General features: G+C 42.2%; 1 protein-coding gene across 2 annotated transcripts; it reads left to right on the forward strand.

Annotated features, from left to right (window-relative positions):
• Positions 1–176: 176 nt before the first annotated feature.
• LOC310706837 (lysosomal acid lipase/cholesteryl ester hydrolase-like) lies at positions 177–14274 on the forward strand. 2 transcript variants are annotated; one of them, XM_083503179.1, is made up of 9 exons: positions 177–287; positions 395–798; positions 3368–3566; positions 6877–6986; positions 7642–7778; positions 11199–11345; positions 12018–12089; positions 13242–13307; positions 13842–14269. In XM_083503179.1, exons 2-9 carry the CDS (start codon positions 777–779, stop codon positions 14073–14075), a joined length of 987 nt encoding a protein of 328 aa, XP_083359305.1. In that variant the 5' UTR covers positions 177–287; positions 395–776; the 3' UTR covers positions 14076–14269. The 2 variants fall into 2 exon arrangements, with proteins under 2 accessions (XP_083359305.1, XP_083359304.1); XM_083503178.1 differs by having other exon boundaries at positions 183–287; positions 681–798; positions 13842–14274.
• Positions 14275–21563: the final 7289 nt, after the last annotated feature.

Genomic DNA, 21563 nt, shown 5'->3' on the forward strand with positions numbered 1-21563 from the left:
GGACAGATCTTTTTTCAGTATTTCCCCATAAACTATCCATCTCAGTGACTAATATTTTCAGAAGAGATACATTATTTCTTCCCTGCACAGCATCACCCGAACTAAAATTGCGCTCCCTGCCCAGGGCACTTTCCATCTTTGCTAAGGCGTTTGAAACAACAGATATTGTTTTACAGAGGTCAGCGATGTGGCTGTTTTGGGCAGTGGTCTTCTTATTCCAACAGACAATCGAGTCAGAAGAATTCCTAAGGAAACGGCACTTGAATCCCCAAGAATTCATGACTATTGTGAGTTGCTTGTTTGGATGCATTTGGAAACAACAGGCTATTGCTAGGACAAAATAATTTGTACAAATTTCTTTTAACTGATATTCCAAAGCATTTGCTTTTCACAGAAGGATTTCCAGGCCTGCCTTAGTTACCCCAAAGAGGCTTGATGGATTATAATGGACGGATTTAGCTGACCCCAAGGCCAAATGACATGTTCTGTTTGATGCTTAATACATGGTGTATTGCTAGCTCCTTCTGGTTGCTTTTGTTCATTACAGCCAGAAGGGGAGGAAGGCAGGATCCAGGACTTTTTTCTCTTCTCCTCATCACCATTGTTACTAAAATCCCATGTAGCACATCTAGATTTAGAATAAAGGTCTCAATTTGCTGAGAATTTCTTTGTTCTTGCAGAATGAAATAATCCAATATTGGGGGTACCCCAGTGAAGAGCATGAAATCCTGACAGAGGATGGCTACTACTTGCAAGCAAACAGAATTCCTTATGGAATGCACAGTTCTGGGAAGACAGGTAATTTTGGAATGTAACTGGGCTTTATAGGGTTTTGTTTTTTTAAAGGAAAAGTACTGGCAGGATTCCACATAGCCCAGAGAAAACAAATGTGTACATATAAATGCTCAGAATTACCATAGTTTCTGGGTTCAGAGTGGTTGAAGACAATAAGTCACATCCCACTGTGTGTGTTTTGATGTGATCTTAGTCTTCTTACCTACATTTTAAATGTCAGCACAGCAGCTTGTAACCTTCTGAAAGCTAAGAAAAGATGCCAAGGATAATTTGAATTGAACTCTGAACCAAACATGAACTGAACTACTTCATTTTGCAATTGGGCAAATGTGAGCTGGAAGAAGTTGCTTTCTGAGCCGATCACAACGTGGTGGCATGGACTAAATGTTTAATTTATGCCGTGGAGCCAGGCCCTGCTCAAGACATTTTGCTGTTTGATGTGAAGGCCAACAGCCCTCTCCAATCCATTCCATGTACAGAAGCCATTCAGATGAGCCAAGGGACAACATCATTCATTTATATTAGGATATAAGGGTTGGGAAGTGGGACACGGGTGGCGCTGTGGGCTAAACCACAGAGCCTAGGACTTGCCAAACAGAAGGTCAGCGGTTTGAATCTCTGTGACGGGGTGAGTTCCCGTTGCTCGGTCCCTGCTCCTGCCAACCTAGCAGTTCAAAATCACCTCAAAGTGCAAGTAGATAAATAGGTACCGTCCCGGCGGGAAGGTAAACAGTGTTTCCGTGCTCTGCTCTGGTTCACCACAGACAGAATGAATGAATAAATTTATTACGGTCATAGACCAGAAGAAAAGAAAAGAAAAAAAAAAACATAAAAGGCAGCAATAATTTACAAGGGAATGATGGTGTCAATTAAAAGTTGTAAAATTATACATAAAAACAATACACATACACCCACACACCCACACACCCACACACCCACACACATATACATACTCATATATGCACTACAGTATATGTATGGGCTTAAAAAAAGGGGGGGGGGCTTATCCAGGGGTCAGATCTTTTACTTTTTTACAGCTAATGCCCTCCGCTTGATCGCGGCCGCAGAGAACTTGGCCACTTTCAGTGTTACTTCTGGGTTTTTATCTCCTAGTAGGATTTTCAGCCGCTGAGATTCAGATCGACCTGGAAATTTCTGAACGATAGGGGAGATAAACAGTAACCTGATATCCCCGTAAAGGTCGCAGTGTAACAGCACATGTGAAGCCGTTTCCACCTCCTTCAGACCACATGGGCAAACTTGTTCAGCATAGGGTGTGCCCTCGTATCTGCCCTTTAGTAAGGCAGATGGCAATACATCAAATCTGGTAAGGGTAAACGCCCGCCTATATTTTGCGATTTGTAGGTCCAGCAAATATGGGGTTAGATTAAACCCTTTTCCATAATCTTGGATAGCTGGATATTTATCTATCTTGCTCATATGGTCCTGAAGCTCTACATCTCCTATTCGCTGGCTCACCATCATTTTAGCCTTTTCAAAGCCTGAGGCTATGAGTTCTTGTGAGGAAAGCCCCAGGCCCCTCAATTTTTCATAAAGCGACAATCTCCATTTAGACTGGAACGGGTCTAGTAGAGTCAATGGAGCCACTCCCACTGGGAAAAATATGAGTTTTAGCCAGAAGTGAATCTTCAGGATCCATATCCTGGCATTAATAGGGAGTTGGCCAACCTCCAGCCTAATGGCAGTGTTAGAGACACAGGTAGGTAACCCTAGTAGGGAACGATAAAATTTAGTTTGTACAGGTTCCAGGGACTTGAGTTTTTGACAATTAAATATCTGGGTGCCATACGTCAATTGTGGAAGTATTTTTGCAACAAAGACCTGGGAGGCAGCAGGAACATATTGACCTCCTTTTCTGTAAAAGAATCTTATGATAGCTCTGGAAGATCTTTGCGCATTTACAATGGAATTCTTAATCTGATGGCACCAAGATCCCTTCTCATCAAAAATTATTCCAAGATATCTAAAAGATGTTACTTGCTCAATAGGTTGGTTATTAATTTTCCATTTATGTCGGAGTTTTCTCTTGGAGAACACCATAATTTTTGATTTAGTGTCGGTGTCGGCTCTGGTTCACCAGAAGCGGCTTAGTCATGCTGGTCACATGACCCGGAAGCTGTATGCCGGCTCCCTCGGCCAATAAAGCGAGATGAGCACCACAACCCCAGAGTTGGCCACAACTGGACCTAATGGTCAGGGGTCCCTTTACCCTTTACCTTATAAGGGTTGGGAACAATAGGGCATGTAACATGGTAATTATGAAGCTCTTTCTTCCAACTTCCCAGTCAAAATCCTCTGCTACCTGAAGCAACTGCCTCATTCTGCATATCAATAGGGCCAGCCAAACTATTATTAAATAGTGCCCAAAGGTGGGACAGCCATAGCACATCACCTAGTTAGAAGTAATTATCTCTTTCATATACATAATTGTATCTATTCTGGACTAGAGGAGATCATCACAATGCACAATATTGATGAAGTGAACAGAAATTATCTAAAAGGTAGATTGTCTACAATATTATCTAATGCCCTTTATCTTGTTTTTCCCCAGGTCCTAGGCCAGTTGTTTTACTGGTACATGGTGTTTTGAGTGAAGGTAGGACCTGGATTGTAAATCCTCCCAACAATAGCCTAGGATTTGCTCTAGCAGATGCTGGCTATGATGTTTGGCTAATAAATAATAGAGGTACCAGCTGGTCTAGAAGACACAAGACTCTGTCAATTGACCAAGAAGAATTTTGGAATTTCAGGTACAGTATAAAGAGACAACTTGTAGCTTGGATAGTTGAGACAATTATAATGACTGCTGTCTCTGAAGTACAACTGCTACCAACATATCTTTTTTCCTTATGTTGTGTTAGGGTCCTTCAGTCCTGGAAAGACTTCCCAAAGATGGCCAATGGTGGATTGTGGTTCCTTTTCTTAGCCAACATCAACATGACAAATTTCATGACTGAATTTTACATGCAGACTGAATTTCTTGGGCTCTGAGATGTCAATAAAGTGGTTTCCTAGACTGCCCTTGATGTGATTATACCATTCTGAAGGAAGTGGGTACATAGTTTAGGGTACTTTTGACCCCTTGCTTAAGAGTCAGGTGGCCATGATGCTACAGAGTGCTTTTCACCAGGTGCCCCAGCTGTGCCCCAATCTGGACAGGCAAAGCCTAGCTTCTGTTGTCTATGCTCTGGAAACCTATAGGTTGGATTACTTCAATGCATAATACGTAGGGCTGCCTCTGAAGATGGTTTGGAAGCTTCAGCTGCTGCAGAATTTGGCAGCCAGGTTGCTTACTGGGACAAGATGGTTTGAACATAATTCTGGATCCACATGTCCTTCCACAGTGGGGACATAGGTTTCTGGGTGAGAGTTGATCACAGTGGCTTCCTCTTAGTTTGTTTCTCCTTTTTGCCATGAGTTTGTGCTTCTTTAAAGTCCATGACACCTTTGATAAAGGCTTTTCTGCAATTGGAGCACTCACAGGCCAGTGTTTCCCAGCTACCAGTCATTATACTACATTTTTTAAAATTTGCCTTGAGATCATTTTTAAACCTCTTTTGTTGTCCACCGGTATTTCACTTTCTATTCTTAAGTTTGGACGAGAGTAGTTGCTTTGCAAGATGATAATCAGGCATCTGAACAAGATGACCAGTCCAACGAAGTTGATGTTGAAGAATCATTGCTTCCACCCTGGTGATCTTTGCTTCTTCCAGAATACTGACATTAGTTCACCTGTCTTCCTAAGTGATATGTACAATTTTTCAGAGACACCGTTGATGGAATCTTTTGAAGAGCTGGAGATGGTGTTTATAAATAGTCCATATTTCACAAATGTACAGTAAAGTTGGTAATACAATAATTGGTAGTACAATAATTGGTAACACAATAATTTATAAACAAGCATTTTGGTTTCCCTGCGAATTTACCTGGGAGAAGAAAGAAAGGCTCCCAGGTAAGACCTGAGGGTCCACTACTTTCTGCGTGAGACAAGGGTCAAGAGCTACCTTTGAGAGAGGACTGGTTTTGTTTTTATCTAGATCAGTTTCATCTATTTTATCATGAAAAAGCTTTAATAAAATTTAGAAGACCTCTGAAGGAAGCACTGTATTGGGAAGTTTTTAATGATTGATGTTTTATTATGTTTTTATATTTTGCTGGAAGCCACTCAGAGTAGACCATCTGGGGAAATTTTGATCATGGCAGCACACTCTACAGAATATCACAGACAACTGACTCCAAAACAGGCATTTCCTGTTCTTGCCCCTGCACTGTGGAATGCCCTTCCCTCTTCTATATGTAAAGCATCATCAGTGTGATTCCGTGCATTGTTCCTGATGTAGATCTTCATTTTCCACTTGGTCATAATGAGGACATTTATTGCCACCTTGTCCTGGGTGTAGATCTTCACTCACTGCTTCCTCCCTGGAGGGAAGTGGTCCAATTTTGTGGTTCACCTCCAGTGTCAGAATATATTAGGCTAATACTACTAATATATAAGGCCCTGAACAATTTGGTATTTAGATTACCTGATAGATGGCCCACTTTTGTACAGTGGTGCCTCGCAAGATGAAATTAATCCGTACCGCAAGTCTCTTCGTCTTGCGGTTTTTTCGTCTTGCGAAGCATGGCTATTAGCGGCTTAGCGGCTATTAACGGCTTAGCGGCTTAGCGGCTATTAACGGCTTAGCGGCTTAGGGGCTTTATGAAAAAGGAAACAAACTCGCAAGAACTCGCAAGATGTTTCGTCTTGCGAAGCAAGCCCATAGGGAAATTTGTCTTGCGGAACGACTCAAAAAACGGAAAACTCTTTCGTCTTGCGCGTTTTTCGTCTTGCATGGCATTCATCTTGCGAGGTACCACTGTACTGACTTGTTAGTTCCTCCAGACATATTGTGAAGACACACCTTTTTGCCCAGACATTCCAGGATGTCCACCTCTTAGACTGTAGAAAAGGACTTTTGAATTATTATTTAAAATTAACACAGTTGTGTGATTTCATATTGTCAGAGTTGTTTCCAGATCCTAGCTCACAGAGGATCACGCTAGCCAGCGATCATTAAATAAAAGTCTTTATTGAGTTACAGTTTCCATTCTCAAGCTGCTGCGTGCAACTCTACGTCTTATGGTTAGATCGGCGAAGCTCCGTCTGAGTCTCCGCCCCTTGTACACCAACTTAATATCCTAGCCCTGCTCCACCTTTTCCGCCTGACTGTTCTCCTCTGGGTCCCTCTGCCCCCCGGGGTCTCTTCCTTCCGGGATTCTTCTGACGCCGACCCCCCGGACCCTCCTGTCTCCTTGCGCCTGGCTTTAGGACCTGGCTCCCTTTCCGGGCTGCCTACTGCGTCACTTTCCTGTGCATTTGAACTTGGCGCGCGCGCCCAACCTTCCACTTTCCGTCTGACCGTTTCTTCGCTCCCCGATGGAGGTGTGGCCACTCCTGACTCGTGCCCTCCCCCCTGTTGTGAGCTGCCAGCGCTTGATCCCTGGCGCCCTTCCTCTTCCCTGCTCTCTGGCGGTGACGCTGGTCCCAATTTCCAACTGCTCCCCTCTGAGTCCCCTCTGGCTCTATCTTCCTGGGGTGTCCCCCTAGGCTCCCCCCTTGCCCTGGCCACTGGTGCTCCTTTCTGTGAATCTTCTGATTCACTGGAAAGACTCGGAGATCTCGGGTTGTCGTCATCACTCATCTTTTCTTCTGCCTCCTCCCCCTCACTCTCTGTTTCCTCCCTTGCCCTTGCCTCTGCTCCTGAACCCCTGACACATATAATTTAATACAATTCTTTAAAATTATCCTTTAACATGTGGACAATGTACATATCTGACAACCTATTGGGCTAGTTTAAGGGTGATATAAATATTTAAAGAAATAATAAATATGTATCTACTTTCTGTTTCCTTACTCTTTCCATGGGACAATAAACTTACTATGCCATCCTCCAGATGACAGGTTATCATACCTGACACCTGATGTATTGTATCTTTTGAATTTATACACTAGTGTCCATAATTGTATGCAATTGCAGACAGGCAACATTTCACCTATATTCTGTGTTTGTCTTTCAGCTTTCATGAAATGGCAATTTATGATATTCCAGCAACCATAGACTTTATTCTGCAGAAAACTAAGCAAAAAAACTTGTATTATATTGGCCATTCCCAGGGAGGTACGTTGGGTAAGTTAAGAAGAAAGAGAATGAAATGGCTTTTATTTTCTCGCCTTCCTGCATTATCAGCATTATCAGGGACCTACTGGGGATGTGGTTAAGTCTCATGACTATTGGGAAGACTAGTTCAGAAAAGAAAAGAAAAGAAAGAAAAGAAAAGAAAAGGTTAAAGCACAGCTTAAAAGGGGGGGGGGGGAGAGAGCAGAGCTCACATATGTTCTATGAGAAAGTCTTTTCAGGATCAGGACTTCAGTAGTCAAATTGGGGCAGCATATACAGCTGCCATCAGTTCCACAGTCATGAAGAATGTCCATTTGTGGTGCGAGGGAGCAAAGACCAGCAGGCATAAAATAAGTGGATTCTGCTTAGACCTGATAGCTGACACATTCTCTTGAAAACTCCAGTGCCTAACTTAGGCAGATGGACACCCAGCATCCCAAAAGAAAATTGCCCTGAATTTGTTGAATGACAGGCATTTCAAAAGAAGAGAGATGGGAAACCTTTGACCTTGCAGATATTTGGACTGGAGCTCCCATCATCCCCATCAAGCATGGCTGATGGGCTCAAGGTCCAGCAACACCTGGAGAACCACAGTTTTTTTTTAATATCTCTTATTTGTTTGTTTGTTGCAAGTGCTATGTTTAGAATTATTTCTTTTTTCCAGGTTTTATTGCCTTTTCAAGCATGCCACAACTTGCTCAAAAGGTTAAACTCTTCATGGGCTTGGCTCCTCCTGACACATTGACAGGCTTGAAAGGACCCTTTTCTTTACTCCTAAACCTTCCTCAAGAATTGACAAAAGTAAGTATTACTCAAGTTGTTGCCATTGTGCAGACCCAGAATTTTAATATATATTTTTCTTATGCATCTTTATAGAGAGTTAGTCTTCCTGCCATCCATTTTGTTTCTTTATCTCAAAGTTGAGTGTGAACTTCGGACTTCCAGTGTGATCGCCATGTCCTTTGGCAGCTTTCCCATGGCACCAGACTCCACTTGTGCAATTTATCAAGGATAATATGGGGACAATTATCCCTGGTGACCCCCCCAGGGCAGGGGGGATTTCTCACCTGCGGGTTGTCCGATATCTGCCGCTTGCTACAATGGAATGCGGGGGCAGGGACGATGGGTGCTTAACATTGCTTGAATTGGAAACTCTCAATTGCCAGAGCCATGAGCGGGAGTATTCCTGTTCCTTAAAAAATATTTCGATTCAGACTTTGAAACAGGTGTGTTCTGGAAAGAAGGAGACAAAAAGGACCTGCTAAATAAACCAGTCACTGAGTGCTAAGGTTTGATCTGGAAAGGGCTTTCGTTGTTTTGCTGCGGTATACATGAGGTGAGCATCTGTTTCTTTTCTATACTTGCTACTTCATGACTTGATAAGCCTCACAAAGAAAGATTTAATTAACTAAATGGAATGCAAGAGGAACTGTACAAAAACTTGAGAATTTGAAGATTTATGGCGCGGATCTCTATAGAGATGTCAAACTGGAACTGGCAAGATATGAAGGGACTTTGTACAAAAACATGATTAGATATACTCTCGGCTTGGGATGATAAAATGGCACAAATTATGGTGCAATAGAAAAAGAAAGGGCCTCTCTAGGGGGGTTGAAAACAACCGATGGATTACAACCAGGGAATATTTCACACAAGAAATTACCGTACATTTGCTTGCATGGATTTCTGTTGTATATAAATTAATATTAAAGTGAAGGTGAATCTTTGATCTTTGCAAGCTTCCCCTAGGGCATGGGGGGAGCAAAGCTTGGATTTTAGAGGAACCAAACAACTACTAACAGTGAAATATCCCTTATGGCACTGCCTCCTACTGAAGACCCTTATCTGGATTTGCAAAACATCAGTTCGTTAAAAGACTCGAAGGATTGCTATGTTTTAAATGTTATCAAACAAAGGAAAGCTGGAAGACAGCCCAGAGTCCTGGAAGACAAGATCGTGGAATGAAAAGGGGACCTCTGAGGGGGGCTGCATTGAAAAAAATTGTAAATTATATACAGTGGTACCTCAGGTTAAGTACTTAATTCGTTCCAGAGGTCCGTTCTTAACCTGAAACTGTTCTTAACCTGAAGCACCACTTTAGCTAATGGGGCCTCCTGCTGCCGCCATGCCGCTGGAGCATGATTTCTGTTCTCATCCTGAAGCAAAGTTCTTAACCCGAGGTACTATTTCTGGGTTAGCGGAGTCTGAAGCATATGTAACCTGAAGCATATGCAACCTGAAGCGTAGGTAACCTGAGGTACCACTGTAATCGGGAATGTATGATTGGCTTTGTTATTTGGATTATGATGTGGCAAGATTTGATATGTTATTAATTGGAGTGTTATTGATGAAAAAGTAATAAAAATTATTTTTAAAAGGAGTGTGAGCTTGAAGAATTAGAAGGTAGTGACTTAAGTTTTGGATCACATGGACGTTTGTGGTATGACAAGGTCAGAGTCACCATGGACTTTTTTATTTTATCAGACATACTATATTGAGGATATAGAATATATAAAAACATATGTGAAGATACCATTATGGATCTCAACACTAGAAGCACTTCATAGAAAAGTGTCTATAGGCAAAGAGAAATGGTTAATATACCAAGAATAATTCTTCTTTGGCGATCACTCATAGCCCAGTAGGATTGTCTTCCAAGAGCACAGTCTTAAGTGGGAGTCCCTAAGTGATTGCGTCCTTCCACAGTGGGGAAATAGGTTTTCAGGCGGGAGCTGCTGATGGCTAGAGTTTGCCAGACATACCTTCCTCTTAGTTTGTTTCTCCTTGCGGCCATGAGTTCATGCTTCTTCAAAGTCCATGACACCTTCAGTAAAGGCTGTTCTCTAACTGGAGTGTTCGCAGGCCAGTGTTTCAGAGTTATCAGTGCCTATACTACATTTTTAAAGATTTGCCTTGAGAATCTCTTTAAACCCCTTTCGTTGTCCACAGTCTTATTGCCACCAAGTATTTTTTATAGTGGAATCAGGAAGACTGTAAACTTAAAGAGGGATTTAACTTATATTAAAAAGACTTTCAGTATAGAAAAAAATTGACAGACTTTGAAATACAGTTGTGTATGGATGATTAACATGTCATGGTCACTGTGAGTGGGTCTTCAATGTACAAATTGCTGTTGAAATTTGAAATGCAAGAATAACAAGTTAAGGAATGTATGATGAAACAATGGGGATGTATTTGGATTAAGGGTTAAAATACACATTGCGTTCTCACTGGATGAGTTGAATAAGGTTCACAAATACCTGATAGAGAAGGTATCAGAAGTTCTTTATTGTCCTATCTTTTTTCCTTTCTTCTCCTTTTATTTCTATATATTTTCTTCTTCTTTCTCCTTTTCTCTATCTTTCTCCTTTTCTCTATTTCCCTTTTCCTTTTTTTGATAATTTTATTTGCATACGCTTTATAAATTCCAATAAAATCTATTTTTTTAAAAGGGAAAGAAAAAAGTGCCAGTGTGGTGTAGTGGTTAAGAGTGGTAGACTCGTAATCTGGTGAACTGGGTTCGGGTCCCCGCTCCTCCACATGCAGCTGCTGGGTGACCTTGGGCCAGTCACACTTCTTTGAAGTCTCTCAGCCCCACTCACCTCACAGAGTTTTTGTTGTGGGGGAGGAAGGGAAAGGAGATTGTTAGCTGCTTTGAGACTTCTTAGGGTAGTGATAAAGCGGGATATCAAATCCAAACTCCCCCTCCCCACTCCTCCTTCTCCTTTTTGGTGGCTGCTCCCAGACAGGATGAAGACTCTGTCACAGTCAGGGATGCTAGAAAGGAATGATTGACATTCCAACCTGCATGCGACACAACCGGTACCATTTGCGTTCAGCTTCTGCCAAATACTCTGTTATTCATCTTACTGTCCTCTATTGAGAATGTCCTTTTCCAGGACCCACTCCCAAACTTCTTATGAATTATTAAGAAGGCCCCATCTGCGAATCTTAACACCTGAGAGGCTGTGTGGAAGGGAGGTGGTTGGAGTGCACCTCCTTAGAAATCTCTCCTCAGCTATCCAGAGCCAGGCCTACATCAGGACCTGGAAGCAAAATTGCCTAGAAAGCCCCGGCATATCATCTTGAGCGTGCTTGAAGAAAAGTGATATATAACTGTAACATAAAGGAGATCTATTCCTAACAGGAACCTTAATGTTTACTTCCAAGAAAGGACAGTTATTTAGTAATGCTTCGGATTTTTTATTTTATTTTTTACAGCTTATATGGGGCAAAAAAGAATACTGCCTTTTCAATAACAAACTAAAAGCCATCAATGCCAAGATCTGCAGTTATCCAGGGATTGATAGACTTTGTCTTGAAGGCATTTTCTTACTTTATGGACGCAATGAGAAAAACCTAAATGTGGTAGGTAGTTTTATTCTCTATCATTTATTTCTTTTTGAAAGAACTTGCTGTGCACATATACAAAACAACAAAAGAAAATCAATCAAACAAAATAGAGTATTTGGCGTAATTTTGAGTTCCTTTACACTTCTCTTCCATGGTGAAATCCTAGCGGCCTATTCCAATAAATGCTAATCTTTCTTTTAAATTTTATTTTCAAAATTAACTTCACGTCTAGTAGGTAGTTGGTCACTTACTCGTCACCATAGAGGAGGAAATGCACCACACTCCAAATATCAAAGAAGTCTCAGAGTGACTAATTTTAACTGCTTATGCTAATTTCCAGATGCAAAGACAGAAAGAATTCCTATAGCGGGGCGGACTGTGACGAGGTGACCTCTCTGCCTGCTCCATGTGCTGTCCAGGTGCTCACTGTTGAGAGGCAACTTCAAGGCCCCTGTTCTTCCTTCTTATGGCTCTTTATCAGCTGGATTCACTATGGGTGGGGGATACACATCTAGGTACCCAGACAGCTCTTCATCAGAAACCTGCTTCCTTGTGCTACATGCAAGTGTCTGTATGCTGCACTACCTTGATTGCCATGACCTATTGCTTTGTAAATAAATGTGTTCCTTGAAACCTCTTCAAGAATGGGAATATAAAAAAGCATTTTCTTTCCTATCATTCTTCCAGAGTCAAGCAGATGTGTATCTTGGAATTTACCCTGATTTTACTTCTGTAAAAACTATCATACACTGGAGTCAGGTATGTTCTAACAAATACCTTCTCAGCATTTGAAAACATGGGAGTCAAAAGTCTGACGTTTCGACTTGCCTGTTTAGTTTCTTATGTTTGTGTTTTGGTTCTAAGGTTTCCATTTCATTTTATAAAAGTGTAGTTTTCCAGATTACCAGACCACTCAAAAGTTATATTCTAGCTACAGTGGTACCTCGGGTTAAGACCTTAATTCATTCCGGAGATCCGTTCTTAACCTGAAACTGTTCTTAACCTGAGGTACCACTTTAGCTAATGGGGCCTCCTCCTGCTGCTGCGCCGTCACCGTGTGATTTCTGTTCTCATCCTTAACCCGAGGTACTATTTCTGGGTTAGCAGAGCCTGTAACCTGAAGCGTCTGTAACCTGAGGTACCACTGTACTTCAGTATTCAAACATGAACTGTAACAACTCTTTGGATTTCATGGGAAGAACACAGGAAGCTGCCCTTTACTGAATCTGCCCATTGCTCCTTTGAGTTCAGTATTATCTACTGATGGGGGTGAAGACAGGAAAACAGTTAGTGGAACTGCAGGCCGTTAAAGGCAGAGCCCATTCTCCTTGCTGCTGTGTTCTACAAGGGCAACACTGAGACTAAGTAGGAAGCTGACAGGCAGGCAGGGGGTGGGTGGAGGAGGGAAGATGGAGATTGGTGGGGTACTGCCCCATTCACCCGAGTGCACTAGCATCCACTGGTGCTGGGAATCCTCACATTACACAGAAGGTGAAACATATTGCAGTGGTCTTGGCAGCTGAAGATTAGTGAAGGCTGGGCAAAAGAAGAGGTCAATATTGTGGGCATAGGCACCAATTCTATGGGGTGAGGATAGCTCCTCTCTCCCAACATATGCGGGAATGGGGCTGAAATCCCTCAATCTTGAGGGGCCGGGCTCAGTTTTTTAATATTTTCTCACAATTGAGGATGATAGATATGTTAATAACCTTCTGCTTGACTTTCTACTTTCCACTGTTTTAAGCAGAGCTTATGGTCCTATCTTTGGCCAGGGTGGATAGGTGGGAATTCTGATAACCAAGATCCCAAGAGTTTGATTTTTTTATTGTGTTTTCCATCTTTCAAGAGGCTTTTGTATTTTGAACATGCACCAAATTTCAAATTGTGTGTAAGTGTTTTCCATCTTTTTAGGTTGCTAAAACCAACCAATTTAAGTATTTCGATTATGGATCAAAGAACAAAGCTGTCTATAACATGGTAAGTGTTTTGGATTCTAATGAGAGATTTTGGCGGCAGGTTAAACATTAAATGAGAACAATGTTGTGATTTCTGAATTCTTATATAATTCCTTTGGAAAAGACGCAGAACTGGTTGTAATTATGGGTTTATCTATGAAAGTGTATGCATTTAATGAGTAGGAACATAGAAAACTGCCTTATGCCAAGTCAGACTATTGCCCCCCATCTATCTCTCTAAACTGATTTGCAGCAGCTCTGAATCCAAACCCTACCAGAGAACCTGAGGGAGCTATGACCTTCTACACACAAACCAGACCCTCCCTCTGTCCTGAAGAGCACGTCCTCCTCATGAGCCATGAGGGCTCTCATTCCTTTTGCTATTCTTACTGGTCCAGAGTAAGGAGTTGGATACTTAATAGATAGTTAAAGAATGATTTTCAAGGGACAGATGTTAGGCATTCAATGTATCTGAAGATCCAAAAGATGTCTTTAAAAAGAGGAAAATAAATAAAAGTGAACCTAATTTTCATCTTTCTGTTCTTTTTCTCAACAGAGTACACCCCCATTTTATAAGATAGAAGACATTACTGTGCCAACAGCTGTGTGGAGTGGTGGGAATGACATTGTTGTAACCAAAAAGGCTATTGAACGGCTGCTCCCTCGAATCCCTCATTTAGTTTTCTATAAGAATATTCCTGACTGGCAACATTTTGATTTTATCTGGGGTCTTGATGCACCAGACCAGTTGTTTAAGGATGTACTTTGTCTGATGCAAAAGTTCAAATAAAGTCTTAATATGAGGGGCAGAACATATATATGATATTAATGCCTTTTAATAAAGTCTTAGATTGATAGTTTTCTGTACTTATGTTCTTCCTTTCTGTCGCAAATAATATTAAAGGTGGCTAGAAATAACAAAAGGATCTAAGGAAGAAAAACACATAACAAAATTGATGGTAAAAAAGTAACAACAAGCTGGTGCACAGCCTCTAGTACTACTTATTATAACAATTTGCATATTTATATTATATTGTGTAACCATGCATTATAGAATAAACTTGCTTCTGTTCTGCAATGAACCATGAAATTCCTTACCCGAGATTTCCCCACCCCCTTTAAAATGTAATAGAACAATTAGTTGCAAAGTAAAATGTACTCTGCATTTATATTGTTCAGTGTTGTCATATTGAACAGAATCCTAATTACAGTGGTACCTCGGGTTAAGTACTTAATTAGTTCTGGAGGTCTGTTCTTAACCTGAAACTGTTCTTAACCTGAAGCACCACGTTAGCTAATGGGTCCTCCTGCTGCCGCTGCGCTGCTGCTGCACGATTTCTGTTCTCATCCTGAAGCAAAGTTCTTAACCCAAGATACTATTTCTGGGTTAGCGGAGTCTGTAACCAGAAGCGTATGTAACCTGAAGCGTATGTAACCGAAGGTACCACTGTATCTAAATTGATTGTGCAGCAAACGTCTAGATGAGGTTTGAGTCCAGAAATTAGACATAAATCATACCAGTATTTTTAACATGTTTTTATTGGTTTTTCACAGTAGAATAGTAAACACAAATACAAACAAAACAAAACTTGGAGTACAATTTGTTACAGTTGATAAAAACAATGAGCAACAATTTCATTTCTAGAAATCACTTTTGCTAATTGATTGAGCTAAGATGCTTCAAAGTATTTACCGTATTTTTCGCTCTATAACACGCACCCGACCATAACACGCACATAGTTTTTAGAGGTGGAAAACAAGAAAAAAAAAATTCTAAACGAAACAGTGGATGTATGATTTTTGTGGTTCATGCTGTGGCCACAGACATGTGATCTGACGGTGAGTTTGGGTAGCCCAATGCAAAAATCCTGAGAATCCATGTGGATCCATGCTTTGTAACCACATTTTAAGTGGGGAGGGAAGGAAAAGCACCCAAGGGACAAGGGACACACGTGGGGTGGGTGGAGAAGGATGCTGTTAATAATGCAGAAGAGGGGTATAAGAGGAGAAGGCTCCTCTCCTCTCCCGCTTTGCTCCTTTAAAGGCTCTGCTTCTATTCCTCCTCCCCGGCTCGCTGAAAAAAACAGCTCCGGACTCGTGTAAGCGGCTCCTCTCCCCTCCCGCTTTGCTCCTTTAAATCAAGCAGGCTCTCTATCCCTCTCTCCTCCCCACTCATCGGCTCTTCTCCCACTTTGCTGTTTCAAAGTGAGCCACGGAGGAGGGAAGGAAGGGGAACCATGGACCCTCTGCTCACGACTGCAGCAGATCCCCCTGCCATCCGTAGGCATTCACTCCATAATACGCACAGACATTTCCCCTTACTTTCTAGGAGGAAAAAAGTGAGTGTTATGGTGCAAAAAATATGGTAAAAGGTTTGGGAAGCCTATGCCACCCTGAAACCTGTGTCTCCACAGCCAATTAATGTATAAACAATTTGTCCCAACCTTGGGCCTCAAATAGTTGTGTGGTTAACCCAGGGCCGTCTTTAGCAGATGCGGCGCCGGGGTGCAAATATCCGCCCAGCACCCCCAAATTACCATGGATAGTGTTGGCTGGTGCACTGCCAGCCATGGGAAGGGGGGGGCGCAACTCTCCCCCATGCTGCTGCAGGACAACGATCCCTGTAGAGGTATGGGAGGGAAGTTGCACCCCTTTCAAGCCTCTGCGGGAGGAGAGGAATCCCCACAGAGGCTTGGGAGGGAAGCTGCACGCCCACCATCCTTATGGTTGGCAGGGTGCAGCTGGTGGGTGTGCAGGGAAAGGGAAGGCCACTGGCAAAGCTGCGCAGCTCCTCCACTTGCTGGGGGTGCCCCTAAGAGGCTGGAGCCCTGGCGCAACATACCCTTAAGCCCTATGGGAAAGACGGCTCTGGGTTAACCCTTTCTTGGTGGTCAAACACCTTCATTTACCTCAAGGACCGCCTCTTCCCATATGAACTGACATGAATCACATCACTTGACACCTTCTTTGTGTGCTTCCGCTGTGAGAGATCCAGAGGGCAACGGCACGAAAACAGGCCTTTCCTGTGGTGGCTCCTCCTTGTGGAATTGCTCTCTCCAGGGAGGCTTGCCTGGCGCCTTCATTAAATCTCTTTAGGTACCAGGCAAAAACAATGCTCTTAATTAGCTCTTGGCTAATTAAATAATCTATGGACTTCTAAATTCTTTGTGTGTGGTGGGGTATTCCTTTTGTATGTTACCACAATATGTATGTTTGTGTTTTCGTATTATAAACCACCCTGTGATTCTTGGATTAAGGGTGGTATAAACATTGAATTAATCATCATCATCACCATCCTGTTAGCTTCAGTAACAAAATGGATAACATTCAAAACCCTTGCCTTTGAATCAGCTATTCTGTGACTAGGCATGTTGTTATATGTTTATTTATATCCCACCTTTTTCCCTGACAGGGACTCTCCTCGTTTTCTTTTAATGTCATGAAAGGCTTTTCGGCTTTGCTCTGCAGTCAGACCAAAGCGCACTTTCACTCTTTCTTTAAATGTGAGATAATCAGAGGTTTCATCTTCTCTTAAATCTGAGTATATCTCACTCAAAATTCCACATATTTGTGGGCATAAGTACAGCATCCAGTTTTCCTCAGGGATATTTAAGTCTTTACAGGTCCATTCAAAACTAAACAGGAATGCCTGTACATCATCACCTTTGACATACTTTGAAAATCTATTTATATTAGCTGAGGTAAACTTTCCACACACACCCCCCAACAATGGTTGGGGCAGTTCTGCTCTCAGTTTAATTTCCTCCATTTTTAAAATAAACATGTCTTTTTCATGGGCCATCTTGGTCTCCCTTTCTCTCCCCCCCCCCCCCTCATGAGCTACTTTGCTCTCTCTCTCTGCCATAGCTCTCTCAGCCTGTATCTGTGCTAACTGAATGTCAACTTGATTCTGACTTGTTCAGCTGCTAATTTTGCCTTTTCTCTTTCTGCTTCAACTTTATGTTTTTCTTTCCCTGCTTCAGCTTTGGCCAATTCAAATCTTAGCCTCATCATTTCTAATTCAGTATTAGGATTCTCCTCAGATTCAGCAGCTCCCTGCACTGGGTCCTCCCGAGTCTCTTTTGCTTGGCTCTTGCTGGCCATTTTCTGGCAGAAATTTTCCCCTCTTTTAATAAAATAACCTCAATACTGTATTAAACTGGATGTTCTGTAGCTGTGGGCATGTTTCTGTGTGGGTTTTAACTTCGTATCATGGCGCTTCCACCAATTAATATGTGACGGTGCGACGGCCCTTTTCCCCCTGGCGCCATTGGGTCCGCCCTCACTTAAATATAGTGCACCCACCTCACAGAACCCCAATTCCATGAATTCCCACAAACTACCCCAGATTATCTTGTGGGGGACTTGTGTGAGGGAAAACTTAATAATTTGGAGTCTCAGGCATGATTTGATCAAATAAACAATAGAGATTTTATTTAACAAATGAAGTTTATGACAGAAGTGGGTAAAACATAGGATACTTTAGATTATATAGTGGTACCTCTGGTTAAGAACTTAATTTGTTCTGGAGGTCTGTTCTTAACCTGAAACTGTTCTTAACCTGAGGTACCATTTTAGCTAATGGAGCCCCCTGCTGCTGCCACCGCATGATTTCTGCTCTCATCCTGAAGCAAAGTTCTTAACCTGAGGTACTATTTCTGGGTTAGCAGAGTCTGTAACCTGAAGTGTCTGTAACCCAAGGTACCAATGTAATGTTATTTCACTTCAGTGCTTTCTCAATTGTTGCACAGCTGTTGCCACTTAATACTTTGGTTCTTAAACAAGGTGGTACTTCCTGTCAGTTCCACACCCCTTAGACAACCCTACTCCTGAGGTACTCCAGGTAACAGACCCAAGGAATACCTCACCTTAACTGGTTTGGGACTCTTCTCTTTTCATAGAAGAATCTCTCCCCTCCTGACTGGAACGAGACCTAAGTAGACTGTACTCTCACAGCTTCTACTTCTCCTCGCTCACCCTCAGCCTCCCAGTTAATTCCTGGCCTAATTACTCTTACAGGACACCACACACTGTCCTTCACACTATAAGCTCAGAGACTTCTTTCTCTAGCTTGTGGTATATTCCTCAAAGTGATGTTTCTACCCAGAACCAACTCTCTCTCATCTCACTGCCTATCTCCCTACCTATCTCCAAACCTGTTCTCCCAACCTCAATCCCAACCTACCCCCAAAACCTAACTCACTGTCTTTCCAAATCCTATCCTTTTCAACTCCCTCTCCTGGAACCCGGGCAATCAGAAGCTGCCATTCATTAACTGTTTGCTGGCAGGGAAAAATGAAAAATAAGACACTTGGGGACCCAACCTGCCCAACAAAAAGAAACTTTTCTGTCACAGATGGCACCTTCTCTTTTGTGTCTTCACAGCTACTGAAAACATGTTTATTTGCTCAGACATTGGTAGGTTGCTAGCTGTCAGCAGGTAGTAGGAAGTAATGGTTCTGCAGTTTTAGCAGTCTGCTTTACCTATGTGTTTATCTGCTTTCATTTTATGTTATTGTATTCCTACTTGTGTGATTTTTAAATTCAGTTACTACACGTAGCCCACAGATCACTAAAATAATTTGGAACAAATAAAAACAATAACTTCCCACAAATGGAATCAAACAGATCTACTGAAATGGTGACATTATTTGTTATGCATTACTCATTTGTTGTTGTTTAGTTGTTTAGTCGTTTAGTCGTGTCCGACTCTTCGTGACCCCATGGACCAGAGCACGCCAGGCACTCCTGTCTTCCACTGCCTCCTGCAGTTTGGTCTAATTCATGCTGGTAGCTTCGAGAACACTGTCCAAGCATCTCGTCCTCTGTCGTCCCCTTCTCCTTGTGCCCTCCATCTTTCCCAACATCAGGGTCTTTTCCAGGGAGTCTTCTCTTCTCATGAGGTGGCCAAAGTATTGGAGCCTCAGCTTCATGATCTGTCCTTCCAGTGAGCACTCAGGGCTGATTTCCTTAAGAATGGATAGGTTTGATCTTCTTGCAGTCCATGGGACTCTCAAGAGTCTCCTCCAGAACCATAATTTAAAAGCATCAATTCTTCAGCGATCAGCCTTCTTTATGGTCCAGCTCTCACTTCCATACATCACTACTGGGAAACCATAGCTTTAACTATATGGACCTTTGCTGGCAAGGTGATGTCTCTGCTTTTTAAGATGCTGTCTAGGTTTGTCATTGCTTTTCTCCCAAGAAGCAGGCGTCTTTTAATTTCGTGGCTGCTGTCACCATCTGCAGTGATCATGGAGCCCAAGAAATTAAAATCTCTCACTGTCTCCATTTCTTCCCCTTCTATTTGCCAGGAGGTGATGGGCCCAGTGGCCATGATCTTCATTTTTTTGATGTTGAGCTTCAGACCATATTTTGTGCTCTCCTCTTTCACCCTCATTAAAAGGTTCTTTAATTCCTCCTCACTTTCTGCCATCAAGGTTGTGTCATCTGTATATCTGAGGTTGTTGAGATTTCTTCCGGCATTCATCCAGCCCAGCCTTTCTCATGATGAATTCTGCATATAGGTTAAATAAGCAGGGAGACAATATACAACCTTGTTGTACTCCTTTCCCAATTTTGAACCAATCAGTTGTTCCATATCCAGTTCTAACTGTAGGAGTAATATATTTTGCAATCTTACGCTGTAATTACAAAGGAACACCCTTGCTCTGAATGACATGAACTAACTTCATCTGATTAGCTATGCAGCATTGTGACATTGTTCCACTCACTGTGGCATAGGTGCCAACTTGAATAAAATATTGTGGGGGCCCAAGGAAGCCCCACCTCACACAACTGATCACATGATGCAGTGCACAAACACCATTTTAATGGGAATGCCCATCAACTTTGTGGGGGCCCAGGGCCCTCAAACATTTTATTGTGGGAATCAAAGCCCCCGTGGCCCCTAGGAGTTGGCTCCTATGCACTGTGGGAATCTCTGATGAGAGGACTTATAAGTGTGTTTCATCCAGTGCTTTTCTTCTTCTCACCATGAAGTTGTTACAGTAAGTGCCACACCTTTAACCAGTGCTTCTCTTCTAGTAAAAAGGGTGCCAGTGCTGCGTACACCCATGGGTACCCCCAGAAAATCAGTGGTTTCATCTGATGGCTCATTCAAACTTACTTTTGTCCTGAGTGTTCTAGCCACAAGCCTGCACTTCCAGGTCTGTGTCCTGCTTTCCTCTTGAAAAAAACACTCTTTAATGCTGAACTGGAACAAATGGCAAGTCAGGTTTTCTGTGGATTGCCGTTTGCTCCAATTCACAGGAAAAGAACAAAAGCAAAGCTGGTGGTGACTCCTTGCCCTCCTGCAGCCACCAAGAGGTTCATAATGTACAAAGAAAAACACATTTGCAAACTCCACAAAACAGGGAGTTTCTCTAATAAAATGTCGAAAATGCATCTAAGCTAAGAACAGTAATATACAACTGTCAGATAATTGGATGACTGATTCTGGGTAGGATTACTAATTACTGTTTCATTAGTCTTTCACAAAGACTGTAATTGTGTAATGCCTTGCAGCTCTTTCAAATGACATGAACAGTGGATAAGTTTATTAAATATTTTAAGAGGTGTGTTCTAGCAGCTATAACTTTGTTAGATGTTCATAATTTACATGGTTGCCACTACCAGTTGCTTTTCCTCTGACACCCAGCCAGGAATGGTGGACTTTGTTGTGGCTCCTTTCATTGTGCGTACAGTAATAACCAATAACATGAAGTCTGGCCTGGAAAGAAAATGTGAGGAGGAATGTACTCTTCTGATCTTTCCAACAGCACAAGCATTTCTGATTGCCAGACAGAGCAATTTTTCCTGCCTCCCTCCCTATGTGCTATTCCCCCGCATGCTGTTCTTGAGGTTCTCCACAGCTGATTTTCAGGAGGCACAGAGTGTTTGTGTGGGGAAAATCCCATTATGCTAATTGGATGCCTTGAGCTAGCTTACACAAGCACTCTGGGTTAGTTGAATCCAGCCCAAATGCTCTATCTGCGGTTGTGAGCAGGAAGAGAGCCAGATGGCTAGAATGTGTAGCATGCCTCCTTCCATGAACACTCAATATTTTGCAGTTCAGTGACTGGAATTTGACATTTAATGTTATTTTGTAGTTCAAAGTGTGCTCCCCTTGCCTACCTTATTATGCATTGAATAGACTTGATGAATGATTCTATATGTGTGTCAAATGCTTTTTAGTAGTTATCCAGACCATATAATTCTTTACTACAAACTGTTTAGTCCATCTGTGGAAAAGATGGGAAGTTTTCGTGTTCCTCAC

The sequence above is a fragment of the Podarcis liolepis genome, assembly GCF_965112155.1.
Source record: "Podarcis liolepis genome assembly, chromosome: 5".
Lineage (NCBI taxonomy): Eukaryota > Metazoa > Chordata > Lepidosauria > Squamata > Lacertidae > Podarcis > Podarcis liolepis.

Coding starts and splice junctions, on each gene's coding strand:
- LOC310706837 (XM_083503178.1), top strand. CDS start 186: ATGTGGCTGTTTTGGGCAGTGGTCTTCTTATTCCAACAGACAATCGAG. Junction 799..3,367: donor GCACAGTTCTGGGAAGACAG/GTAATTTTGGAA, acceptor GTTTTTCCCCAG/GTCCTAGGCCAGTTGTTTTA. Junction 6,987..7,641: donor TTCCCAGGGAGGTACGTTGG/GTAAGTTAAGAA, acceptor TCTTTTTTCCAG/GTTTTATTGCCTTTTCAAGC.